We start from the raw sequence: 20,136 nt of genomic DNA, 5'->3' as shown, positions 1-20,136 counted from the left end.
AGCCCCTGCGGCTCTCTCTCCTCAGGGTCACCCAAATCTAATGTAGGTCTCTTATCTTTCTTCCTCTTCTCCTCACCCAGGGCAAAGACCATTAAGAACACTGCCTCAGTAAATCTGGAGTTGACTGCTGAGCAGTGGAAGAAGAAATATGAGAAGGAGAAGGAGAAGACAAAGGCCCAGAAGGAGACGATTGCGAAGCTAGAGGCTGAGCTGAGCCGGTGGCGCAATGGTTAGAGATGGATAGATGGGAGTGAGGGGCAGTGGGAGGAGGAGGAGGAGGTGGCTTGGGAGCCAACTCTGTTTGGGTGATGTTTCTGGCCAGTTCAATCTCCAGGAAGAGGGACTGTGTTTCTGGACAGGTGCAGTAGAGCAGTCATGAGGGAAGGGAGGGGCCTGACTACCTACCTCCCAGACTCCCAAAAGGTAGAAGGTCCACTTGGCAGGAGAGTTCAAGGGCCCAGAGGTCTTGGCATGCAGAATGAGAAGGAAGAACTGGTGGATGCAGCAGCTTCTTCTCCCATACCTCACCTTGTCCTGCCCCTTTGCAGGAGAGAATGTGCCTGAGACGGAGCGCCTGGCTGGGGAGGAGGCAGCCCTGGGAGCTGAGCTCTGTGAGGAGACCCCTGTGAATGACAACTCATCCATCGTGGTGCGCATTGCGCCCGAAGAGCGGCAGAAATACGAGGAGGAGATCCGCCGCCTCTATAAGCAGCTTGACGACAAGGTGAGGGTGGCCAGGCAGGGTACTGAGACACGCCGGGTGGGATGAGAGGTAGAGGATCAAAGAAAATCACTCATATTGCTTCTTCTTGGTTTTAAAAGGGATAAATGTTCATGCTTGAAATGTGGAAAAATCAATGTAAATGTATAGAAGAAAATTAAAATCATTCACTATTCAGAGATAACACTTAACATTTTTTGTTTTTCTCTGTACATATACCATGCAATTGAGATATACTGTATATGTAATTTTTTTAAAATTTGTTTTCTGAGACAGAGTCTTGCTGTGTCACCCAGGCTAGAGTGCAGTGGCACGATTGTGGTTCACTGCAACCTCTGCCTCTCGGGTTCAAGTGATTCTCCTGCCTCAGCCTCCAGAATAACTGGGATTACAGGCACGCGCCACCATGCCCGGCTAATTTTTGTATTTTTGGTAGAAATGGGGTTTCACCATGTTGGCTAGGCTGGTCTCAAACCCCTGACCTCTGGTGATGTGCCTGCCTCAGCCCCCCGAAGTGCTGGGATTACAGGTGTGAGCCACCATGCCCAGCCTGTATATGTAATTATGCATCTGATATTTTTCATTCAGCATTATATTATGCACGGGTTCCTACTTCATTAATAATTCTTGGTTGGGTATGGTGGCTCATGCCTGTAACACCAGCACTTTGGGAGGCCAAGGCAGGTGGATCACCTATGGTCAGGAGTTCGAGACCAGCCTGACCAACATGGAGAAACCCTGTCTCTACTAAAAATACAAAAAAAAAAAAAATTTAGCCTGGGGTGGTGGGCATCCCTGTAATCCCAGCTACTTGGGAGGCTGAGGCCAGAGAATCACTTGAACCTGGGAGGTGGAGGTTGCAGTGAGCCGAAATTGTGCATTAGCACTCCAGCCTGGGCAACAAGAGCAAAACTCTGTCTCAAAAAAAAAGAAAAAGATGATAATAATAATTATTCATAAAAATATTTTTATTTTCATTTATTATTGTTATTTTGCTTTGAGAGAAAGAGTCTTGCTTTGTTACCCAGGCAGAAGTGCAGTGGTGCAGTAATAGCTCACTGCAGCCTCAAACTCCTGGGCTCAAGGGATCCTCCCTCACCTCAGCCTCCGAAGCAGCTGGGACTACAGGTGCACACCACCACAACCAGCTAATTTTTTTTTTTTTTTTTTTTGGTAGAGATGGAGTTTCACTTTGTTGCCCAGGCTGGTCTCAAACTCCTGGCTTCAAGCGATCCTCCCGCCTTGGCCTTTCATTGCACTGGGATTACAGGCATGCACCACTAGGCTAGCTAATATTTTAAATTTTTTGTAGAGACAGAGTTTCACTATATTGCCCAGGCTGGTCTTGAACTCCTGGCCTCAAGTGATCCTCTTGTAGGATATGGGGTTTCTAACTCAAAGCTTATACTATCTGGATTTTTATCAGGATCCTGCCTCTACCCCCAAACTTCTTACGTCTAAACTGGAAGGAGTAGCTTCCCTTCACCTGTCTTTCCCCGTTGCCTCCAACAGGATGATGAAATCAACCAGCAAAGCCAACTCATAGAGAAGCTCAAGCAGCAAATGCTGGACCAGGAAGAGGTAACAGGAGGGAGGGCAGGACCTGAGAGCAAAGGGGTTCTGTTCATCCCTGGAAGGCATGGAATAGACCTTTTTAAAATCAGATGGAAGAAGGGGCTTTGTGCTTAGGGATTAATCATTCCTGCAAGCAATAGAAGTCTGGGAACCTCACTGGGGCTTTTCTTTTCTTTTTCTTTTTTTTCTTTCTTTCTTTCTTTTTTTTTCTTTTAGAGATGGAGTCTCAATTTGTTACCCAGGCTGGAATGCAGTGGTGCAGTCTCAGCTCACTGCAGCCTCGATCTTCCAAGGTCAAGCAGTCCTCCTGCCTCAGCCCCCTAAGTAGCTGGGACTACAAGTGTACCACCACACATGGCTAATTTTTGTATTTTTTGTAGAGATGGAGTTTTGCCATGTTACTCAGGCTGGTCTCAAACTCCTGAGCTCAGGCAATCCGCCTACCTAGGCCTCCCAAAGTGCTGGGATTACAGGCAGTGAGCCACTGCGCCCAGCTGGGGCTTTTCTTAAAGCACAAATTTTAGAGTCTGGGGGCTTCTTCATTATTCATTCTGTTGCCCTATTTCTATGAAGCCTAAAGCCTACTTCCTCTTAACTCTTTATTTTGGGTGGGAGTGCTCAGCTTCCCAGACCCAAGGCCATAGAAGTGGTCACTGGCAGTGAGCTTTCCCACATGCCACTCCTCTCCCTTGAAGCTGCTGGTGTCCACCCGAGGAGACAACGAGAAGGTCCAGCGGGAGCTGAGCCACCTGCAATCAGAGAACGATGCCGCTAAGGATGAAGTGAAGGAAGTGCTGCAGGCTCTGGAGGAGCTGGCTGTGAACTATGACCAGAAGTCCCAGGAGGTGGAGGAGAAGAGCCAGCAGAACCAGCTTCTGGTGGATGAGCTGTCTCAGAAGGTGGTAAGTGGTGTACCAATGGCCCAACAGCTCCCTGGCCACAGAACATTTCCCATGTTGAGGGAACCTCTGCATCCTTCCGGGGCTGTATGGTGGCTGCACCTCTGCCCTGCTGTTCAGTGCATTATGAGTCCCTCCCCAACCTTGTCACTGTACTTTCCCCTCGAAGTCCCTCTCCCTTCCAGACTCTCTTGCAGGGCCTATGTTCTCTTCATAGCAGCCCTCAGGGTCTTGCATGAAGGGAGAGGCCTCTGCCTGGGCTGGGCAGGGGAGCCGGAGGATGGCAACAGGAATGACCTGAGGGGCTGTCCCCAGGCCACCATGCTGTCCCTGGAGTCTGAGTTGCAGCGGCTACAGGAGGTCAGTGGACACCAGCGAAAACGAATTGCTGAGGTGCTGAACGGGCTGATGAAGGATCTGAGCGAGTTCAGCGTCATTGTGGGCAACGGGGAGATTAAGCTGGTGAGTGGTGAGAGACAGCAGTCTTGTTCAGGCTGGGCACTAGTGGAAGATGCAAGATGAGCCATCCAGGCCTTCGCAGATACTGAGAAAGGCAGCCAGAGAGCCAGGGAACATGCCTTTGAACCAGACCCAGGAAGACAGGTAGAGGCTTGCATAGACCCAGTTGAAAAGATACATTCTAGGTTGGGTGCAGTGGCTCACGGCTGTAATCCCAGCACTTTGGGAGGCCGAGGCGGGCGGATTGCTTGAGGTCAGGAGTTCGAGACCTGACCTCACCAACATGGCGAAACCCTGTTTCTACTAAAAATACAAAAATTAGCCAGGCGTGGTGACGTGCACCTGTAATTCCAGCTGCTCAGGAGACTGAGGTAGGAGAATCGCTTGAACCTGGGAGGTGGAGGTTACAGTGAAACGAGGTCACACCACTGCACTCTAGCCTGGGTTATAGTGTAAGACTCTGCCAAATAAAAAAAAAAATTCTAAAGGGTGCTGAATAAAGAAGCAATGGAGGCCAGGCATGGTGGTTCACGTCTGTAATCCCAACATTTTGGGAGACTGAGATAGGCGGATCACTTGAACCCAGGAGTTCATGACCAGCCTGGGTGACACAGTGAAACCCTATCTTTACAAAAAATGCAAACAATTAGCTGGGCGTGGTGGCACACGCCTGTAGTCCCAGCTACTTGAGAGGCTGAGGTGGGAGAATCACCTGAGTATGGGAGGTTGAGGCTGCAGTGAGCCATGATCGAGCTACTGCACTCTAGCCTGGGCGACAGAGCCAGACCCTGTCTTTAAAAAAAGAAAAAAAAATGAGGCTGTACACGGTGACTCACGCCTGTAATCCCAGCACTTTGGGAGGCCGAGGCGGGCAGATCCAGCAGTTTGAGACCAGCCTGACCAACATGGAAAAACCCCGTGTCTACTAAAAATACAAAATTAGCCGGGTGTGGTGACTCATGCGTGTAATCCCAGCTACTCGGGAGGCTAAGGCAGGGGAATCGCTTGAACCCGGGAGGCGGAGCTTGCAGTGAGCCGAGATCGCACCACTGCACTCCAGCCTGGGCAACAGAGCGAGACTCCGTCTCAAAAAAATATATATATATAATAATAATAAAAAGAAGTAGCAACAGAGCAGTGTTTACAGTAGCAGTTAGAGGTGGGGCATAGGTACAGAGTTAAGAATGAAATATGCAAATCTGTGGGTGTGAGGATAATCTGGGTGATCAAGCAGATCAAAATAAAATCATGTTGCTTTATAAGATTTATTTATAAGTGGGGGACTGTCAGAATTGGATTTTTTTTTTTTTTTTGAGACGGAGTCTTGCTCTGTTGGCCAGGCTGGAGTGCACTGGTGTGATCTTGGCTCACTGCAACCTCCGCCTCCTCAGTTCAAGTAATTATCCTGCCTCAGCCTCCCTAGTAGCTGGGACTACAGCCACACGCCACCACTCCCGGCTAATTTTTTGTATTTTTAGTAGAGACAGGGTTTCACCATATTGACCAGGCTGTTCTCGAACTCCTGACCTCGTAGTCCACCCACCTCGGCCTCCCAAAGTGCTGGGATTACAGGCATGAGCCACCGAGCCCAGCCCAGAATTGAATTTTTTTTTTTTTTTGAGATGGAGTCTCACTCTGTCGCCCAGGCTAGAGTGCAGTGGTGTGATCTCAGTTCACTGCAACCCCCGCCTCCTGGGTTCAAGCGATTCTCCTGCCTCAGCCTCTTGAGTAGCTGAGATTATAGACATGTGCCATGATGCCTGGCTAATTTTGTATTTTTAGTAGAGACAGGGTTTTACCACCATGTTGGCCAGGCTGGTCTTGAACTCCTGACCTCAGGTGATGCACCCACCTTGGCCTCCCAAAGTGCTGGGATTACAGGCGTGAGCTACTGTACCTGGACAGACTTGGATTTTTAAATGCAGGCAGAAGAATTTAATGTGAAATGCCAGTGATAGAGAGCTGCTAAAGGTCATTTGGAAAATACCAATCCCATTTGAGTCCCTGCATATGTGGGTGTGTGTGGGTAGGTAAAAGGTGGGAGGGAACGGATAAAGCTTCCCAGCAGCCAAGAAGCATCTCTTCCTCCTTTACTCACCCTTAGCCAGTGGAAATCAGTGGGGCCATCGAGGAGGAGTTCACTGTGGCCCGACTCTACATCAGCAAAATCAAGTCAGAAGTCAAGTCTGTGGTCAAGCGGTGCCGGCAGCTGGAGAACCTCCAGGTGGAATGTCACCGCAAGATGGAAGTGACTGGGCGGGAGCTCTCATCCTGCCAGCTCCTCATCTCTCAGGTGAGTGCCTAAGTTTGAGAACCTTCAGATGCCATGTGAGAAAGAAGGCTACTCTGGGGTTATGGCTAAAACTCCTAACACCCAGGTGGGTGTCAAAAGTTCTGGGGTCAAAGTTCTGGGGTCAAGTGAAATCAAGAACAGAAAAGCTAGGGTGGCAGGGGTGCAGATCAGGGCCAAAAAAGTAAAGGCTCAGGGCAGGTACTGCCCCCTGAACCAAGGGAGCTAAAGGAAGAGCCCCATAGGAATGGCCCCCAACCCTGCACCCTCATGGGAAGTATAGCAGGAGGGAGGGCTGGGAGCACAGCTGGGGTTGGAGATCTGTGCGGCCTGGGGTTGTGTCCTTTGCTCCATCTTCTTCCTCTCACCAACTTTCTCCCACCAGCACGAGGCCAAGATCCGCTCACTTACAGAATACATGCAGAGCGTGGAGCTAAAGAAGCGGCACCTGGAAGAGTCCTATGACTCCTTGAGTGACGAGCTGGCCAAGCTCCAGGCCCAGGGTGAGGCCTTCTTACTCCTCCATCCCACCATCCAGGGCAGAGAAGTCAGAAACATCAAAAGAAATCACCCCAATTATCACTCACTCAAAGCATTAGCTTGAAATCACGGATGCCAACTCATATATTAGCCAAGATTTTGCATGTAGCTCATTTTACATGAACCATACACCCTTGTTCTCTGTTCCTGCTATATCAAATTGGACAGTCCTGACACAGAAGAACACCCCTGTGGGCCCATCCCCAGTCCTTCCCGGAGTTCTGGTCACAACATGAAGTTCTTTCTGAAAGAAGTAGGTTTGATGTCAGCTGTCTTCCCCTCTTTCCCTTAGAAACTGTGCATGAAGTGGCCCTGAAGGACAAGGAACCTGATACCCAGGATGCAGATGAAGTGAAGGTGAGTGGGGAAGGTGTCAGGGATAGTTGGGGCCTGGTGTGGTGAAAGCTGTGCTGGCTCTCACAGAGCTTGTTTCTGGGAGTCTGGCCTTTGAGCTTGGGGTGGGATTGTTTGCAGAAGGCTCTGGAGCTGCAGATGGAGAGTCACCGGGAGGCCCATCACCGGCAGCTGGCCCGGCTCCGGGACGAGATCAACGAGAAGCAGAAGACCATTGATGAGCTCAAAGAGTAAGGGTTCCCAAGGGCGACTCCAGTCCCTCCCGGGTCCTGTCACCTTGCTGTGCCAACTCACATGTCCCCTCTGGATCTGATTATTTAACATCCGTGTGTCATTCCCTCAACAATGCCACAACTTTGTAGCCCCACCTCAGGAGATACATGGAATAAGGACTAATCCCTATCCTTGAGGCTCCCAGGATTGGAGAGGTCAGGGTTCCTGGCTCTGTCATGGAGATGGTGGCCTGAGTCTGCCCCTGGTATCTGAAACTGGACACATCAATTCTAACTGGACTCACTCGTTCAAGAAGGAAGATGTTTGAAGAGCTGTCTTCCCTTCCCCCTCATTAACATCTTTTCCCCCCTCTCCCTTACCTCCTGATGCTCTGTAGCCTAAATCAGAAGCTCCAGTTAGAGCTAGAGAAGCTTCAGGCTGACTACGAGAAGCTGAAGAGTGAAGAACATGAGAAGAGCACCAAGCTGCAGGAGCTGACGTGAGTGGCATGGATTTGCCTGTAAGCCCACAGCCTTGTAGGCTCAGAACTGCAAACTCAGTCATGCTTGCAGAGGCAGGATACACACACAGACATGATAGGGTGACTCGTGGGAAAAATATGATGGGGTACGGAAGGGACAAAAAGGACACTCTCAGCAATGACTGCCGTTGAGTATTCACCAGTATGCAAGGAGGTTTACGATGTTCTATTCAGTGTAAAATGCAGGTTACAAAACCATATGCATGGTATGATCCCATAAAAATGGATACATGGATATATAGGCATAGAAAAAAGAGTCTGGAAAGATGGACACCAGAAGGTTAATGTTGGTTTGATCTGTGAATAGTAGAATCATAGGCTTTTTATAAAAACTCAGCTTATCTCTCTCTTTAAAATTCTTTTCTAATTTTTGCACAGTAAACATGAGTAACTTGTGTAATAAATAATAATAGGCTGGCTGTGATGGCTCACACCGGTAATCTCAGCACTTTGGGAGGCCGAAGAGGTGGACTGCTTGAGCTCAGTAGTTCAAGACCAGCCTGGGCAACGTGGCAAAACCCTGTCTCTACTAAAAATACAAAAATTAGCTGGGCATGGTGGCATATGTCTGTGGTCCCAGATGCTTGGGAGGCTGAGGTGGGAAGGATCCCCTAAGCCCAGGAGGTTGAGGCTACAGTGAGCCATGATTGTGCCACTGTACTCTATCTAGCCTAGGTAACAGAATGAGACCCTGTTTCAAAAAGTAACAATAATAGTAATACTTAAATGGAGATAAAAGTAATAGAGGAAGAGGCAGGAGGAAGGAGAGTCCTGAGGGATCTTTCCATTTCCCTTATTTCTCTTGCTACAGATTTCTGTACGAGCGACATGAACAGTCCAAGCAGGACCTCAAGGGTCTGGAGGAGACAGTTGTGAGTGGTTCCCTTCTGTGCCAAATTCACAGGACTGGGGAGTGGGAAGGCTTCATTTCTTCCTAACCCTATTCCTCCTGCCCTTTTTCAGCCATTCTGTAGCATAATCAAGACACATTTTTTCCTAAAGGATGAGTAACTCACTATAGAAACTGGAGGTTCCTATAATTCTGGAGGAATAGGACAGACCTGGTATCTGGCTATTCCCAATTTTTCATCATTCTTTCCAGGCCCGGGAACTCCAGACCCTCCACAACCTTCGCAAGCTGTTCGTTCAAGACGTCACGACTCGAGTCAAGAAAGTGAGTGCTGTCCTTGAGGTCTTATCAGCCCCCACATCCTCCTCCCATCCTCAGGTTTCTCCAGCCCCTGTTGTCCCCCATGGGACTGGCTTGGCCTGGTCTTGGTGGGATCTGTTTGGCCTCAGGACAGCTGCATCTTTCCTTATATCTGTTCTCAGAGTGCAGAAATGGAGCCCGAAGACAGTGGGGGGATTCACTCCCAAAAGCAGAAGATTTCCTTTCTTGAGAACAACCTGGAACAGCTTACAAAGGTTCACAAACAGGTAAGAGTCTGCTGAAGGAGTGAAGAGAACTTTTGAGGCCGGGTACCTAGGATACCAAATCATCAGAGGCCCCTTGGATTCAGGAAAATCTAGTTGCATTTTTTCCTTACTGTTCGCTTTTACTTTCGCTACTAATCCCTTCTTTATACAATATTTGGTCCACTTTTACCTTGTTCTTTGTTTCATGCCTGTATTCCCTTCTCAAAGTTTCTAACCCACCTCTGCTCAAAGTGGAATTCCCTAGGCCTACCTTGGAGGGAGAGGTTGAAACTGACAAAGTCATGGACTGTAAATATACAGGAGGGAAACTGGTCAGACATTACCCAGAGATGGAAGGCAGGGAGATGAGAAGAAGCAAGGGAGTTGGGCTTCTCTCCTGGAGAGAACTCCATCGTCTAGGTCTGGGGCAGGCATGCAGGGACATTAAATGATGTCCCTGGCCAGGCACAGTCGTGCACGCTTGTAGTCCCAGCACTTCAGGAAGCCGAGGCGGGCGGATCACTTGAGCACAGCAGTTCAAGACCAGCCTGGGCAACATGGTGAAACCCCATTTCTACAAAAAATACAAAAATTAACCAGATGTGGTGGCGCACACCCATAGTCCCAGCTACTTGGGAGGCTGAGGTAGAGTGATTGCTTGAGCCCAGGAAGTAGAGGCTGCAGTGAGCTGTGATCATGCCACTGCACTCCAGCCTAGGTGACAGAGTGAGACCCTGTTTCAATTAAAAAAAAAATGATGTCCCTGAGATGGTCCAGCCAGCCCCTGGTTGGGGCCCCAGTCAAAACTCCTGTGTATTAAGTTGCTGCCTCTCTGTCCCACTCCTTGCTGCTGCGGTTCTTTAGGTGGATGACTGGGTTTCAAAGGTATGGGGTGGGGAGGCAGAAGGGCAGTCCAAAGGAGTCAGGACAGGAAATGTTTGGTGTATGCTGGGCAGGGGCACTCTCATTAGCACTAACTATCTGAGCCTTGAAGACAGGCTCAGCAAGCTGTCAACGGGTCCTTTTAACTAATTCATAAAATAAACCCTAACCTATACTTCATTCCTTTCCTTTCAAATCTACCTTAAGATTCCATTTAAACTTACATTCTCACTAGCCTAGCGCTTAAACTTCTTTTCCTCCCAGTATAATGCCCAGCCTATATAGTAAATATTCAGTACTTTTTTTTTTTTTTTGATAATGAATCCCAAGCCTGTGCCCAGTGATAATGTACAGAGTTTATTTGTTTTATTTAGTCCTGCAGAGGGCTTTGCTACGATTTTTTTCCTTTGTTTATTATGAAACTGAGTAACAAAATTATAGAAAAGTTGAAAGGAAGATAGGAAACATTTGAAATCAATTCTGTCATTCAATTTTCATTCCTGCATTCACTTTCCCTCTCTGTCCAGATCCATATTATATTCCTTAAAACACACACACACACACACACACACACACACACACACAAAGTGTATGTGTGCCACTCTGGGCCTCTCTGCCTATGGGAAAGCCCTGCTCTATGGAGCAAGCCCCCAAAAAATTTTCCACAAAAAAACACAACCACATACTGTTTCCTTTATCTTCATTGAAGCCTCTGCCTCTGTTCAAAGTCCCAAAAAACAAAAATGACTCACCTATAGGATAAATAGAGGACTCACTACAATTTCCTACCTCAGCAGACACAAGAGTAAAAAGAAAAAGGAGATAAAAACTTCTCGGTTAACAGAATCTTAACAGCCAGGACTATAGCCCTATTATCAATTAAACTAAAGTATTGTCACAGCAAAACATTGCTTATACTCCATAAATTGTCCAAATGGAAACTGCATGGAAAGGTTTCTAGCTTGTCCCCTTGAGCCCGCAGTGTTCCCCGCTATGCTGATTTACCTGCTGTCTTCCAAGGCCCTGCTCCTTTTGCAACCTGTCGTGCCCCCAGTCATTGTGTGGAACCTGTAAAAAGATCAGGAAGTCTTTTCTGGCTGCAGGGTGGTTGCTACCACGCTGTAGCTTAATTTCATTGGGGGAGGGATAACCCAGGAAGTCCCTAAATGTGAAGGTAATGAGTGCAAATGTTTGCGAGACCTCAAACATTTTCTTTCCTTCCTACGGGGCGGGCTCTGCCTGTCTGTGCGTGTATATCAGGGGCTCCTGAATTCCAGCTTCTGCTCCTGCTCTGCACTGCATCTGCCATGCACCCATTCTCCTCAATGCCACAGCCACCAAACTGCTACTGTGCCCCTGCTGCCCCACCTTTGCATGCCCACAAAGTGCTCTCTGGGGAAGGGGGGTCCTCATCCCCATGGTCACCCTGGGGCTATTGGTCTGGCACATGCTGGGAGATGTCGGGGAGGCCAGATGGAGACGGGACAAGGCGCTGCCACAAGAGTTCTGGGCTGCAGTGGAGATGGCAGGTTTTACTGCCTAAAAAATTATATAACTTTTTAATGCCTGGCCACCCACCGTTCACTCTGGGGGAAGGAATGAGCTGGACAGAACAGTCCATTACATAAAGGCAATGAGGCCTTTTGAGGAAATGACATGGTCTCTGTCTTCTGTGACCCCTGATTTTTCTTTATTCTCTCTCCTCACCCCTGTCCTGTACACTCCTCTGGGTGACTGTCTTGGGTCACTTGCCTTCCTTTCCACTTCTTCCCTTTGGCTTGTCCTATAGCTGGTACGTGACAATGCAGATCTGCGTTGTGAGCTTCCTAAATTGGAAAAACGACTTAGGGCTACGGCTGAGAGAGTTAAGGCCCTGGAGGGTGCACTGAAGGAGGCCAAGGAGGGCGCCATGAAGGACAAGCGCCGGTACCAGCAGGAGGTGGACCGCATCAAGGAGGCCGTTCGCTACAAGAGCTCGGGCAAACGGGGCCATTCTGCCCAGATTGGTGAGTAGGTGTTAGCAGGCAAGGTGGGAGTATCTCCTGAAGCAAATTTAGCAAATTACTAATTGCCAAGCAACTAGATTATTGCTTCTTACCTACCCCTAGCCTCATCCCACATCCCCCCAAAAAGTAAAAAAGTGATAATGTTACAAGCAACTCAGTTCAACCCCAGCTAAATGACCTCAGAGACCGGGGCAAATGCAGGGTCATAGCCTCCTCATGGTTGTTTTCTTTCTTTATTGCAGCCAAACCTGTCCGGCCTGGCCACTACCCAGCGTCCTCACCCACCAACCCCTATGGCACCCGGAGCCCTGAGTGCATCAGTTACACCAACAGCCTCTTCCAGAACTACCAGAATCTCTACCTGCAGGCCACACCCAGCTCCACCTCAGATATGTAGTGAGTGACCACAAGTGTGGGTTGGAGTCCCACCCAAGGCTCACTGGACCCTGGAAGGCATAGGGTGGGGTCAGTTATTGGTTGTGGCTTAATTATTTTCCTAAACCCTTTCTCAACTTCATGCCTATGATTAGAAGGTGGGTGTCTGCCCTCCCAGCTTGTGGGCATGTTTGTTGTCCTCTGCTCTCTGGGGATGGGGAAGGCTGAGCAGCTCTATCGCTGAGGGTGAGTGTGGATTAGTGGTCCTCAGACTAGTGGAGGGTGGGTGCCAGAGGCTGCCTCTTTTCTCTGCTCCGTCCAGCTTTGCCAACTCCTGTACCAGCAGTGGAGCCACGTCTTCTGGCGGCCCCTTGGCTTCCTACCAGAAGGCCAACATGGACAATGGTGAGTGAAAAAGATAGGTAATCCCACCTTTGGGGTCCTCAGGGCTAGTTGAGAGGCATAAAAGTAAGTGACCTTAGTCTACAAAAAACACTAACTGAACCTTTCTGGTGTGCCAAGGCTTCAAATAAAAAAAAAAAAACATATAGCCAGGTGTGGTGGCATGCACCTGTAGTCTCATTTACTTGGGAGGTTGAGATAGGAGGATTGCTTGAGCTCAGGAACTTAAGGCTGAAGTGCACTGTGATTACACCTGTGAACAGCCACTGCACTCAGCCTGGGCTCTAAAATAATAATAATAATACATATGAACAAAAAGTAACCCTTTACCTACAGCCTGAGCACTGCCCAGCCCTTTAGGTCTCAGGCTGCCTCGGGGTGAATTCCTCCTATTACCATGCCAATCCCAGCCCTTACCTTCCAGTTCCCTTTTCCTCTCCTTGGTGAGGGGCTGGGGAGACTTTTTCTCAAACAAAATAATGATGTAGCTTGGGATAATTAAGGAGAAAGTGTTACAGCTTATCTTTTTCTCTAAGGGATTAAGATGGGAGAGGGTTTGGGCAAACTGTTTCTAACACCCAATCTCCTTTTTTCTTCTTCTAATCCTGTGTTCTCAATGATGATCTCTTCAGGAAATGCCACAGATATCAATGACAATAGGTACAACAGTCCCCACTACCCCTGGGTTCTCTGGGTGGGACTAGAAGAAATGATTAAATTTTCCTTGTGCCCCACTTGGAGGTTCCTGGATCCTTGGGGGAAGGAGGAGGGAGTGAGACTCATTCTTTTCATCACTGTGTTGTCCAGGAGATCCAGTCATTCCCCTGCCTCAGTGCAGAATATCTCTCCTCCTCCAATCCCATCTTGCTTCTCCCTATTCCAGTGATAAGGTCTGGACGAAAACATCATGGGCATCTGATGACTGGGTTTCTCGCCTACGTTTGGGAGCCTTGTGACATTGGACAAGTCATTTACTTCCCTCTGGCCTTGAATTTCCCTGCATTCCTGTAAAACGCAAATAGTCCCTGCCCTTTGTGATCTCACAGGGATGTTCTCAGAGCAGAGTAACCATGATAACAGGAATGCTTTCATTTCTGTGGAGCTGATCATGGTGGGTGTCTTCCTCCAGGAGTGACCTGCCGTGTGGCTATGAGGCTGAGGACCAGGCCAAGCTTTTCCCTCTCCACCAAGAGACAGCAGCCAGCTAATCTTCCACACCCACGGCTGCATACCTGCACTTTCAGGTAGCGTCAGGCTGCTTCCTCGGACCAGCCTCAGGTTGCTTCCCTTCTTGCTGACAGCCTCTTTGGTTCTCCGGCTTCTTCTTTTTTTTTTTTTTTTTTTGTTTACCACCTCAAAACTTTTACTATGTAGTTACCCCTCAACTCCTGCTTTCCCCTGCTGGGGGCTACGCCTGTGCTGCCCCATGTAATCTGGACACTGACCTCCCGTGCCCCCTTTTGCTTTCCCTTAGGCTACAGCGGTAACCACAGTACTGTCTTTATGCCACTAGGGGTCACTGTCATACGTCCAAAGAAGTGAGCTTGGCTGCTGTAGATGAGAGCCACACAGGGGTGGTAGACCGCAGATCTATCAAGAGACCCTGGGGGGCCATCTCAACCCCACCTCTTCCTCCACCCTGAAATAATTTTGGATGGATAGGTGTTTTTGGAACTAAGACATCTCCAGCTAAGGCGATGTTTGTCCCATCCTGTGTCCTGCACCTGTGTCCCATCCTCCTCCCATCTGTATATGCCACCAGTAAGCTTTAGGAAGCGGCCCACGAAGTCAGTCAGCGCTCCCCTCCCATCTTGCTCAGTGGAGGTGGAAAAGCCCCTCTTTTTCCTCATCTGTCCCCAGGTGCTCTCCTCTAGCAGCACAGGAACCTTCTTTGTTCTTGTGTGTCATCAGGTTTCTCACCAAGGTTGCTAATTTAGGGCCCAGAAGTGGCATAGAGAACATGGCCAGTCTCTTACTGGGCTGAATCTAAGCTGAGCCCTCTCCAGGGGTTTCCCAGAATAGTAAATCGGGCACACACAGACAGAAAAGCCTGAGAAGCAGAGAAGTAGGAATGTGAAAAAAAAAAAAAAAAAAAAAAAACAACAACAACAAAAAAGAGAAGTAGGAATGTGGAAGAGGAGTTGGGGAAGCCTAGGGATGGAGGTGCAAGCCTGGGTTGTGGGGGGCAGTGGTAGGGGGGTCTCCTTGTTGGTGTTAAAGGAACAGGACAGTAAACCAAAGTGTGTGCAGATGCCACCTGTTCCTGTTCTCTGGCTGAGCTACAGGCTGGGCCCTCACACCCTCTTTCTCTTTCTTTCCCAGTTTCTAAGAGGGACTGAGGCCTCTTCTCTCAGCATGCTGCAAACCTGTGGTCTCTGATACTAACTCCCTCCCCAACCCTGTTGTTGGACTGTACTATGTTTGATGTCTTCTCTTACTTACTCTGTATCTCTTTGTACTCTGTATCTATATATCAAAAGCTGCTGCTATGTCTCTCTTCTGTTTTATTCTCTAAGTATCTACTGATGTATTTAGCAATTTCAAAGCATAGTCTACCTTCCTTATTTGGGGCAATAGGGAGGAGGGTGAATGTTTCTTCTTTCTCATCTACTCGTCTCACACTGAGTGGTGTTAGTCACTGAGTAGAGGTCACAGAGATGACAAAAGGAAAAATGGGAGCTAGAGGGCTGTGACTCTTCACACACACACACACGCACACACACACATGCACACACACACACACACACAAAGCCTTAAGCAGAAGAATGTCTTAGCATCATAAGACAGAGAAATAAACTCTTCCTCCCTCCTCTTTCACATATAGCACAGGGGAAGGTAAAATGGAAGGGCTGCTAATTGAGACATATAATTTTCTTCATACACCCCTCACCTTAATCAAAGGATTCAGGTGTTTACCTCTGCCCTACAAAGTCTGCCTTTTGCCTCCCTCTTCCTGTTTTCCCCTGGACTGAGAAATGGTTTGCTCACGGGACCATTTCCCTTTTTCTTCAAAGCTCCTTTTGATATTCCCTGCCCCAGAGCTCGTGACCAGAACTCAGAGTTGATTTAAAATATTTTTAAAAATGGAGGAGGCAGACTGCTCCCAGCAGCCAGTCAATGGCTGCTCATCTCGCCATGGAGATGGTTACAGGCAGGTGTAGTCAAAATGATTGATTCCTTAGGTTTGTGGGTGAATAGGCTGGGAAATTTCTGAGTCTTTTTTTTTTTTTTTTTTGGTCACAGTGCCCTCAAGTGGAAGCGATGAGCTGGATTTCTTTGTCGTTCCATACTGGGCGGCATGCTCCTCCCATCTCCACCTTTGGTTTGGGGGCTTCCAGCTCATTGGCACAATCTCTCTCTCTAGTTGCCGTCCTTTCAAGCTGGAGCCTGACTTTTCCCCAATATACATTTTTTTTTTCTCCACAAAGAGTTCCTTCTCTAATGTCCCCATCTGGTATTAAGTGCACTTTAAAGAAAGGGGCAGGGTGGATTTTCAAGAGGCGGGGAGCTCTAAGGCTTGACCCTGAGGGCTCTTCTCCCAGCCATTCTCAGCCCATATGCAGCACCCCCCACACCGAAGAGGACTATTGTTTTAGTTTCACATGGTCCTTTCCTTCCACATGGTGCTAAGGTGGTTTTCTAGGTAACTGCAGGGATGGAGGTCACTAGCCAGTCCAAACCAGGAGAGAAAGTCTGGTGTCCTGATATCCAGTCTTTTCTAGGAGGAAGACCAAGATTCTCCAGCAGCAGGGCAGCCTATCACCCAGCTTCTAAGTCAGGAAAGGAAGCTGAGTGGGAATGCCAGCCGGTAAGCGCAGGCTGCACTGGCCCATGACTCCTTCAAGGGAAAGAGGCCCTGCTCCCTTTACCTGCTGAGCTCCTTTTAGCAGTTAGGGAGAACTGCAGGGGGAAAAATACCAGTGAAGTGTGGAATAAATCCAAAGCAGTGATTATTTTTAAACGCTTTTCAAAACAAATCTTACATATAACCCCAGTATAAAAAATAAAGGAATGCAGACCTGGGCCGTTTGCACTTTCTTTTTTTGGTGGAAGAATCCTCAGGGTCTCTTAGGACTGACTGTTCAAAGCCTCCTCAGCGAATGAGCCCTTGAACAGTCCTATGAGACCCTGAGGATTCTGTGGAGTAGTTTGAAAACCATTGTTCTGAGGAAGGCGGTCCAATCTGGCTCCTCACACTAAAGCTGCAACTCACGGAAAAGAGGGCAACAGTGGGGTAGACAAGCCACACTGTCTCCAGACCCACTAGGGTAGAAGGAAGGTTCCTGTGGGCCTGTGGACTTAGGCTAATATTTGCTGCCAGCAGGGCACTTAAGAATCCAGGGGGTTTTATGTAATGTTGCCACCACATGGTTCTTTTAAAAACACATAAGAAAATGTGAGGGTGTAGCGCAGATGAGGAGAGAGATGACACAGAGGGAGCAGCCTTCTCTTTAGCAAGATGTAAGGGAAATATAATTCACTTACATAAAAAAGAAACAACACACACGCAAACCCTTCACCAGAAGCTTCACACTACATCCTCCTCCTCCTCCTGCTCCCTACCTTCACCGCATCCCTTTCAGAGCCAGGGTCACTGCAAGGGGCGCCTGGCCTGCCCACTCACATCTGCCAAAATTTTGCATGCCAGCGTGGAAGACAAACCAAACTGCACAACCCCCTGTGTGTATTTACTTGGTGTACATAGATATCTTTAAAATAAAATAAATTCATTGATGACTCTACATTGTTGTAAATATTCTTTATCCCTTCCCAACTCACTCCCTTCCTTGGATGTAACGGAACTTGATAGAATATATCCTTCCAGATGTTTTTCTATAGACTTAGGCTTGGTTTTTTCCCACTTGACAATATATCCAGGAGATCTTTTTATGTCAATATATATAAATTGACCTCATTAAAATATAATTTTTCACATTTATCCTACAGTTCATTCAACCAGTCTACCACTGGTGGATATCTACACTGTTTGTAGTTTTTACCAAAAGCAATATCTTGTTCTTTCATTTTTTACCCAGAGCAGCCTCAGTCCTGGCATCAATTCCTTCCCACTCTAGTGTGTCATCATCTCTCCATAGCCAGCAGATCAATACTCCTTCCCAAGATCATCCACTACAATCACCCTTCCAACCCCCATTTTAAAGCATACTCCACCTCTCTTCTCTGCTCATACCTCAAAGCTTGTCAGATGCAGAAAACTGCACACCCAAAAAACTGGGGTAAATAAAACTGAAGAGTCTACAAACCTACCAGGACATTCGGTGCTGCTCACTTTCCTCTCCTATCTCCCAGAGCAAGCGTCTACACCCTTTCCACCCTCCTCTCTCAGGCAGCAACTTTGTCATCTAAGGCACTTGAGCCTGAAATTCTTTATCTTCCCCCCTGCCCACATGCACCTACACAATTACCTATCCGTGTCTGCACATACCCTTTATTTCTCCCTTCTGACAAGTGATAAATCTCCTTTCTTTAGGCTAAAGTGAATCCCTTCCAGATATTTCATTCTTGAGATACTGATATAGAATCTCAATATATAAATATATAAAATATCTAAAACTGATAAATTGATGGAGACTTGAGGAGTTTGCAGCTTTTTTTTGGTAAGAGTCTTGCTCTGTTGCCCAGGCTGGAGTGCAGTGGTGCGATCTCGGCTCACTGCAACCTCTGCCTCTCAGGTTCAAGCGGTTCTTCTGCCTCAGCCTCCCAAGTATGGGGGACTACAGGCGTACACCACCATGCCCAGCTAATTTTTGCATTTTTAATAGAGATGGGTTTTCACCATGTTGGCCAGGCTGGTCTCAAACTCCTGGCCTCAAGTGACCCGCCCGCCTTGGTGCATCTTCTTTATTAATGCCTGTCTCAGTGATCTCATCTTCTTGTAAGGTCCCTCCCATAAGAGTCCCTCCCTTTACTATGTGTTTCTCTATCTTACTTGTTTTCTTAAAGCCAAATATCCGGAAACCATCCCAAGCTTCACATCCCCACTTCCTCACCCCCCCATTCATTCCTTAGCCCACCTTGATCTGCTGCTTGTTCTGCTCAAAACTGCTTTTCCAAATGGCATTAGTTACCAAATACAGTGGACATTTCTCTTGGACAACAGTCCTTTTTTCGCTTCACCTCTCTGTGACATATGACACTTATTCAGTCCTTCCTTCTTGAAACTCATCTCCCCTTGGCTTCTGTGACCCTGCTCTCTTGGCTCCCTGTACTTCCCTGGCCACCCTTCCGAGTCTTCCTCCCCAAGTCTCTTAAATGCTGCTCTATCCCAGGGCTCAGCCCTTGGTTCCTTCCTTGCTCTTTCTAAGACATGTCATCCATGCCTGCATATTCCACAACAATTCTTAAATCTGTATCCCCAGTCCAGACCATTCTGCTTAGCTGCGGGAGCATGTGTCCAACTGACCTAAGATACCTCAAACATATTCCAGACCGAACTCACCTTCCTCTGAATCTGCTCCTTTTCATGTCACCATCATCTCTTTGATGTCATCATCATCATTAGCCAGAAGCCTTAGACTCACTCTCAATGCCTCTCTTTTCCTTCAACCCCCATATTCAAATGAATTTTCCAAGTTGACATCAAACTGCATCTTTAGATGCCATCCCCTTCTTTCAAACACAGCAGCCACTGCTTTGGTTCGTTATCTGTCCCTGAACTTTTGCAATACTCAAGTCATCCTCCAGGAACATACCTGAGTGGTCCTTTTTTTTTTTTTTGTAGACAGATTCTTGCTCTGTCGCCCAGGCTGGAGTGCAGTGGCAGGATCTCAGCTCACTGCAACCTCCGCCCCCGCCCCCCGCCCCCGGGTTCAAGCGATTCTCCTGCCTCAGCCTCCTGAGTAGCTGGGATTACACGTGTGTGCCACCACGCCTGGCTAAATTTTGTATTTTTAGTAGAGATGGGGTTTCACCATGTTGATCAGGCTGGTCTAGAACTCCTTGTAGGGTCCAGCCCTACGAGGCATAGTGGGTGTTCTCCCTGTGTGCGGAGACGAGAGATTGTAAGAAATAAAGACACAAGACAAAAAGATAAAGAGAAAACAGCTGGGCCTGGGGGACCACTACCACCACCACCAAGATGTGGAGATGGGTAGTGGCCCCGAATGGCTGGGCATGCTGATATTTATTGAATACAAGACAAGGGGCAGGGTAAGAAGGGTGAGTTGTCCAAGTGATTGATAAGGTCAAGTAAATCACGTGATCATGGGACAGGGGGCCCTTCCCTTTTAGGTAGCCAAAGCAGAGAGGGAAGGCAGCATACGTCAGCATTTTCTTCTATGCACTTACAAGAAAGATCAAAGACTTTAAGATTTCACTATTTGTTCTACTGCTATCTACTAAGAACTTCAAAGAGGAACCAGGAGTACGGGAGGAACATGAAAGTGGACAAGGTGCGTGACCACTGAAGCACAGCACCACAGGGAGGGGTTTAGGCCTCTGGA

At 48.0% G+C, this 20,136-nt stretch overlaps 1 protein-coding gene across 1 annotated transcript in view; it reads left to right on the top strand.

Moving 5' to 3' along the window:
• Positions 1–17,415, top strand: part of KIF5A (kinesin family member 5A) — a 36,515-nt gene extending 19,100 nt beyond the window's left edge. Inside the window, exons 11-29 of the mRNA XM_010388952.2 lie at positions 81–229; positions 549–724; positions 2,234–2,302; positions 2,992–3,198; positions 3,511–3,657; positions 5,759–5,947; positions 6,330–6,447; positions 6,777–6,841; positions 6,959–7,068; positions 7,449–7,550; positions 8,404–8,464; positions 8,695–8,766; positions 8,925–9,029; positions 11,680–11,896; positions 12,139–12,292; positions 12,594–12,676; positions 13,306–13,333; positions 13,803–13,917; positions 14,996–17,415. Coding sequence (XP_010387254.1) covers positions 81–229; positions 549–724; positions 2,234–2,302; positions 2,992–3,198; positions 3,511–3,657; positions 5,759–5,947; positions 6,330–6,447; positions 6,777–6,841; positions 6,959–7,068; positions 7,449–7,550; positions 8,404–8,464; positions 8,695–8,766; positions 8,925–9,029; positions 11,680–11,896; positions 12,139–12,292; positions 12,594–12,676; positions 13,306–13,333; positions 13,803–13,881 — 2,131 coding nt within the window. The 3' untranslated portion in view covers positions 13,882–13,917; positions 14,996–17,415. The remainder of the gene's footprint in view (positions 1–80; positions 230–548; positions 725–2,233; positions 2,303–2,991; positions 3,199–3,510; positions 3,658–5,758; positions 5,948–6,329; positions 6,448–6,776; positions 6,842–6,958; positions 7,069–7,448; positions 7,551–8,403; positions 8,465–8,694; positions 8,767–8,924; positions 9,030–11,679; positions 11,897–12,138; positions 12,293–12,593; positions 12,677–13,305; positions 13,334–13,802; positions 13,918–14,995) is intronic.
• Positions 17,416–20,136: the final 2,721 nt, after the last annotated feature.

This window comes from Rhinopithecus roxellana, chromosome 10, assembly GCF_007565055.1.
Source record: "Rhinopithecus roxellana isolate Shanxi Qingling chromosome 10, ASM756505v1, whole genome shotgun sequence".
NCBI classification, from domain to species: Eukaryota; Metazoa; Chordata; class Mammalia; order Primates; family Cercopithecidae; genus Rhinopithecus; species Rhinopithecus roxellana.
This window is presented reverse-complemented; position numbering and strand designations above follow the sequence as displayed.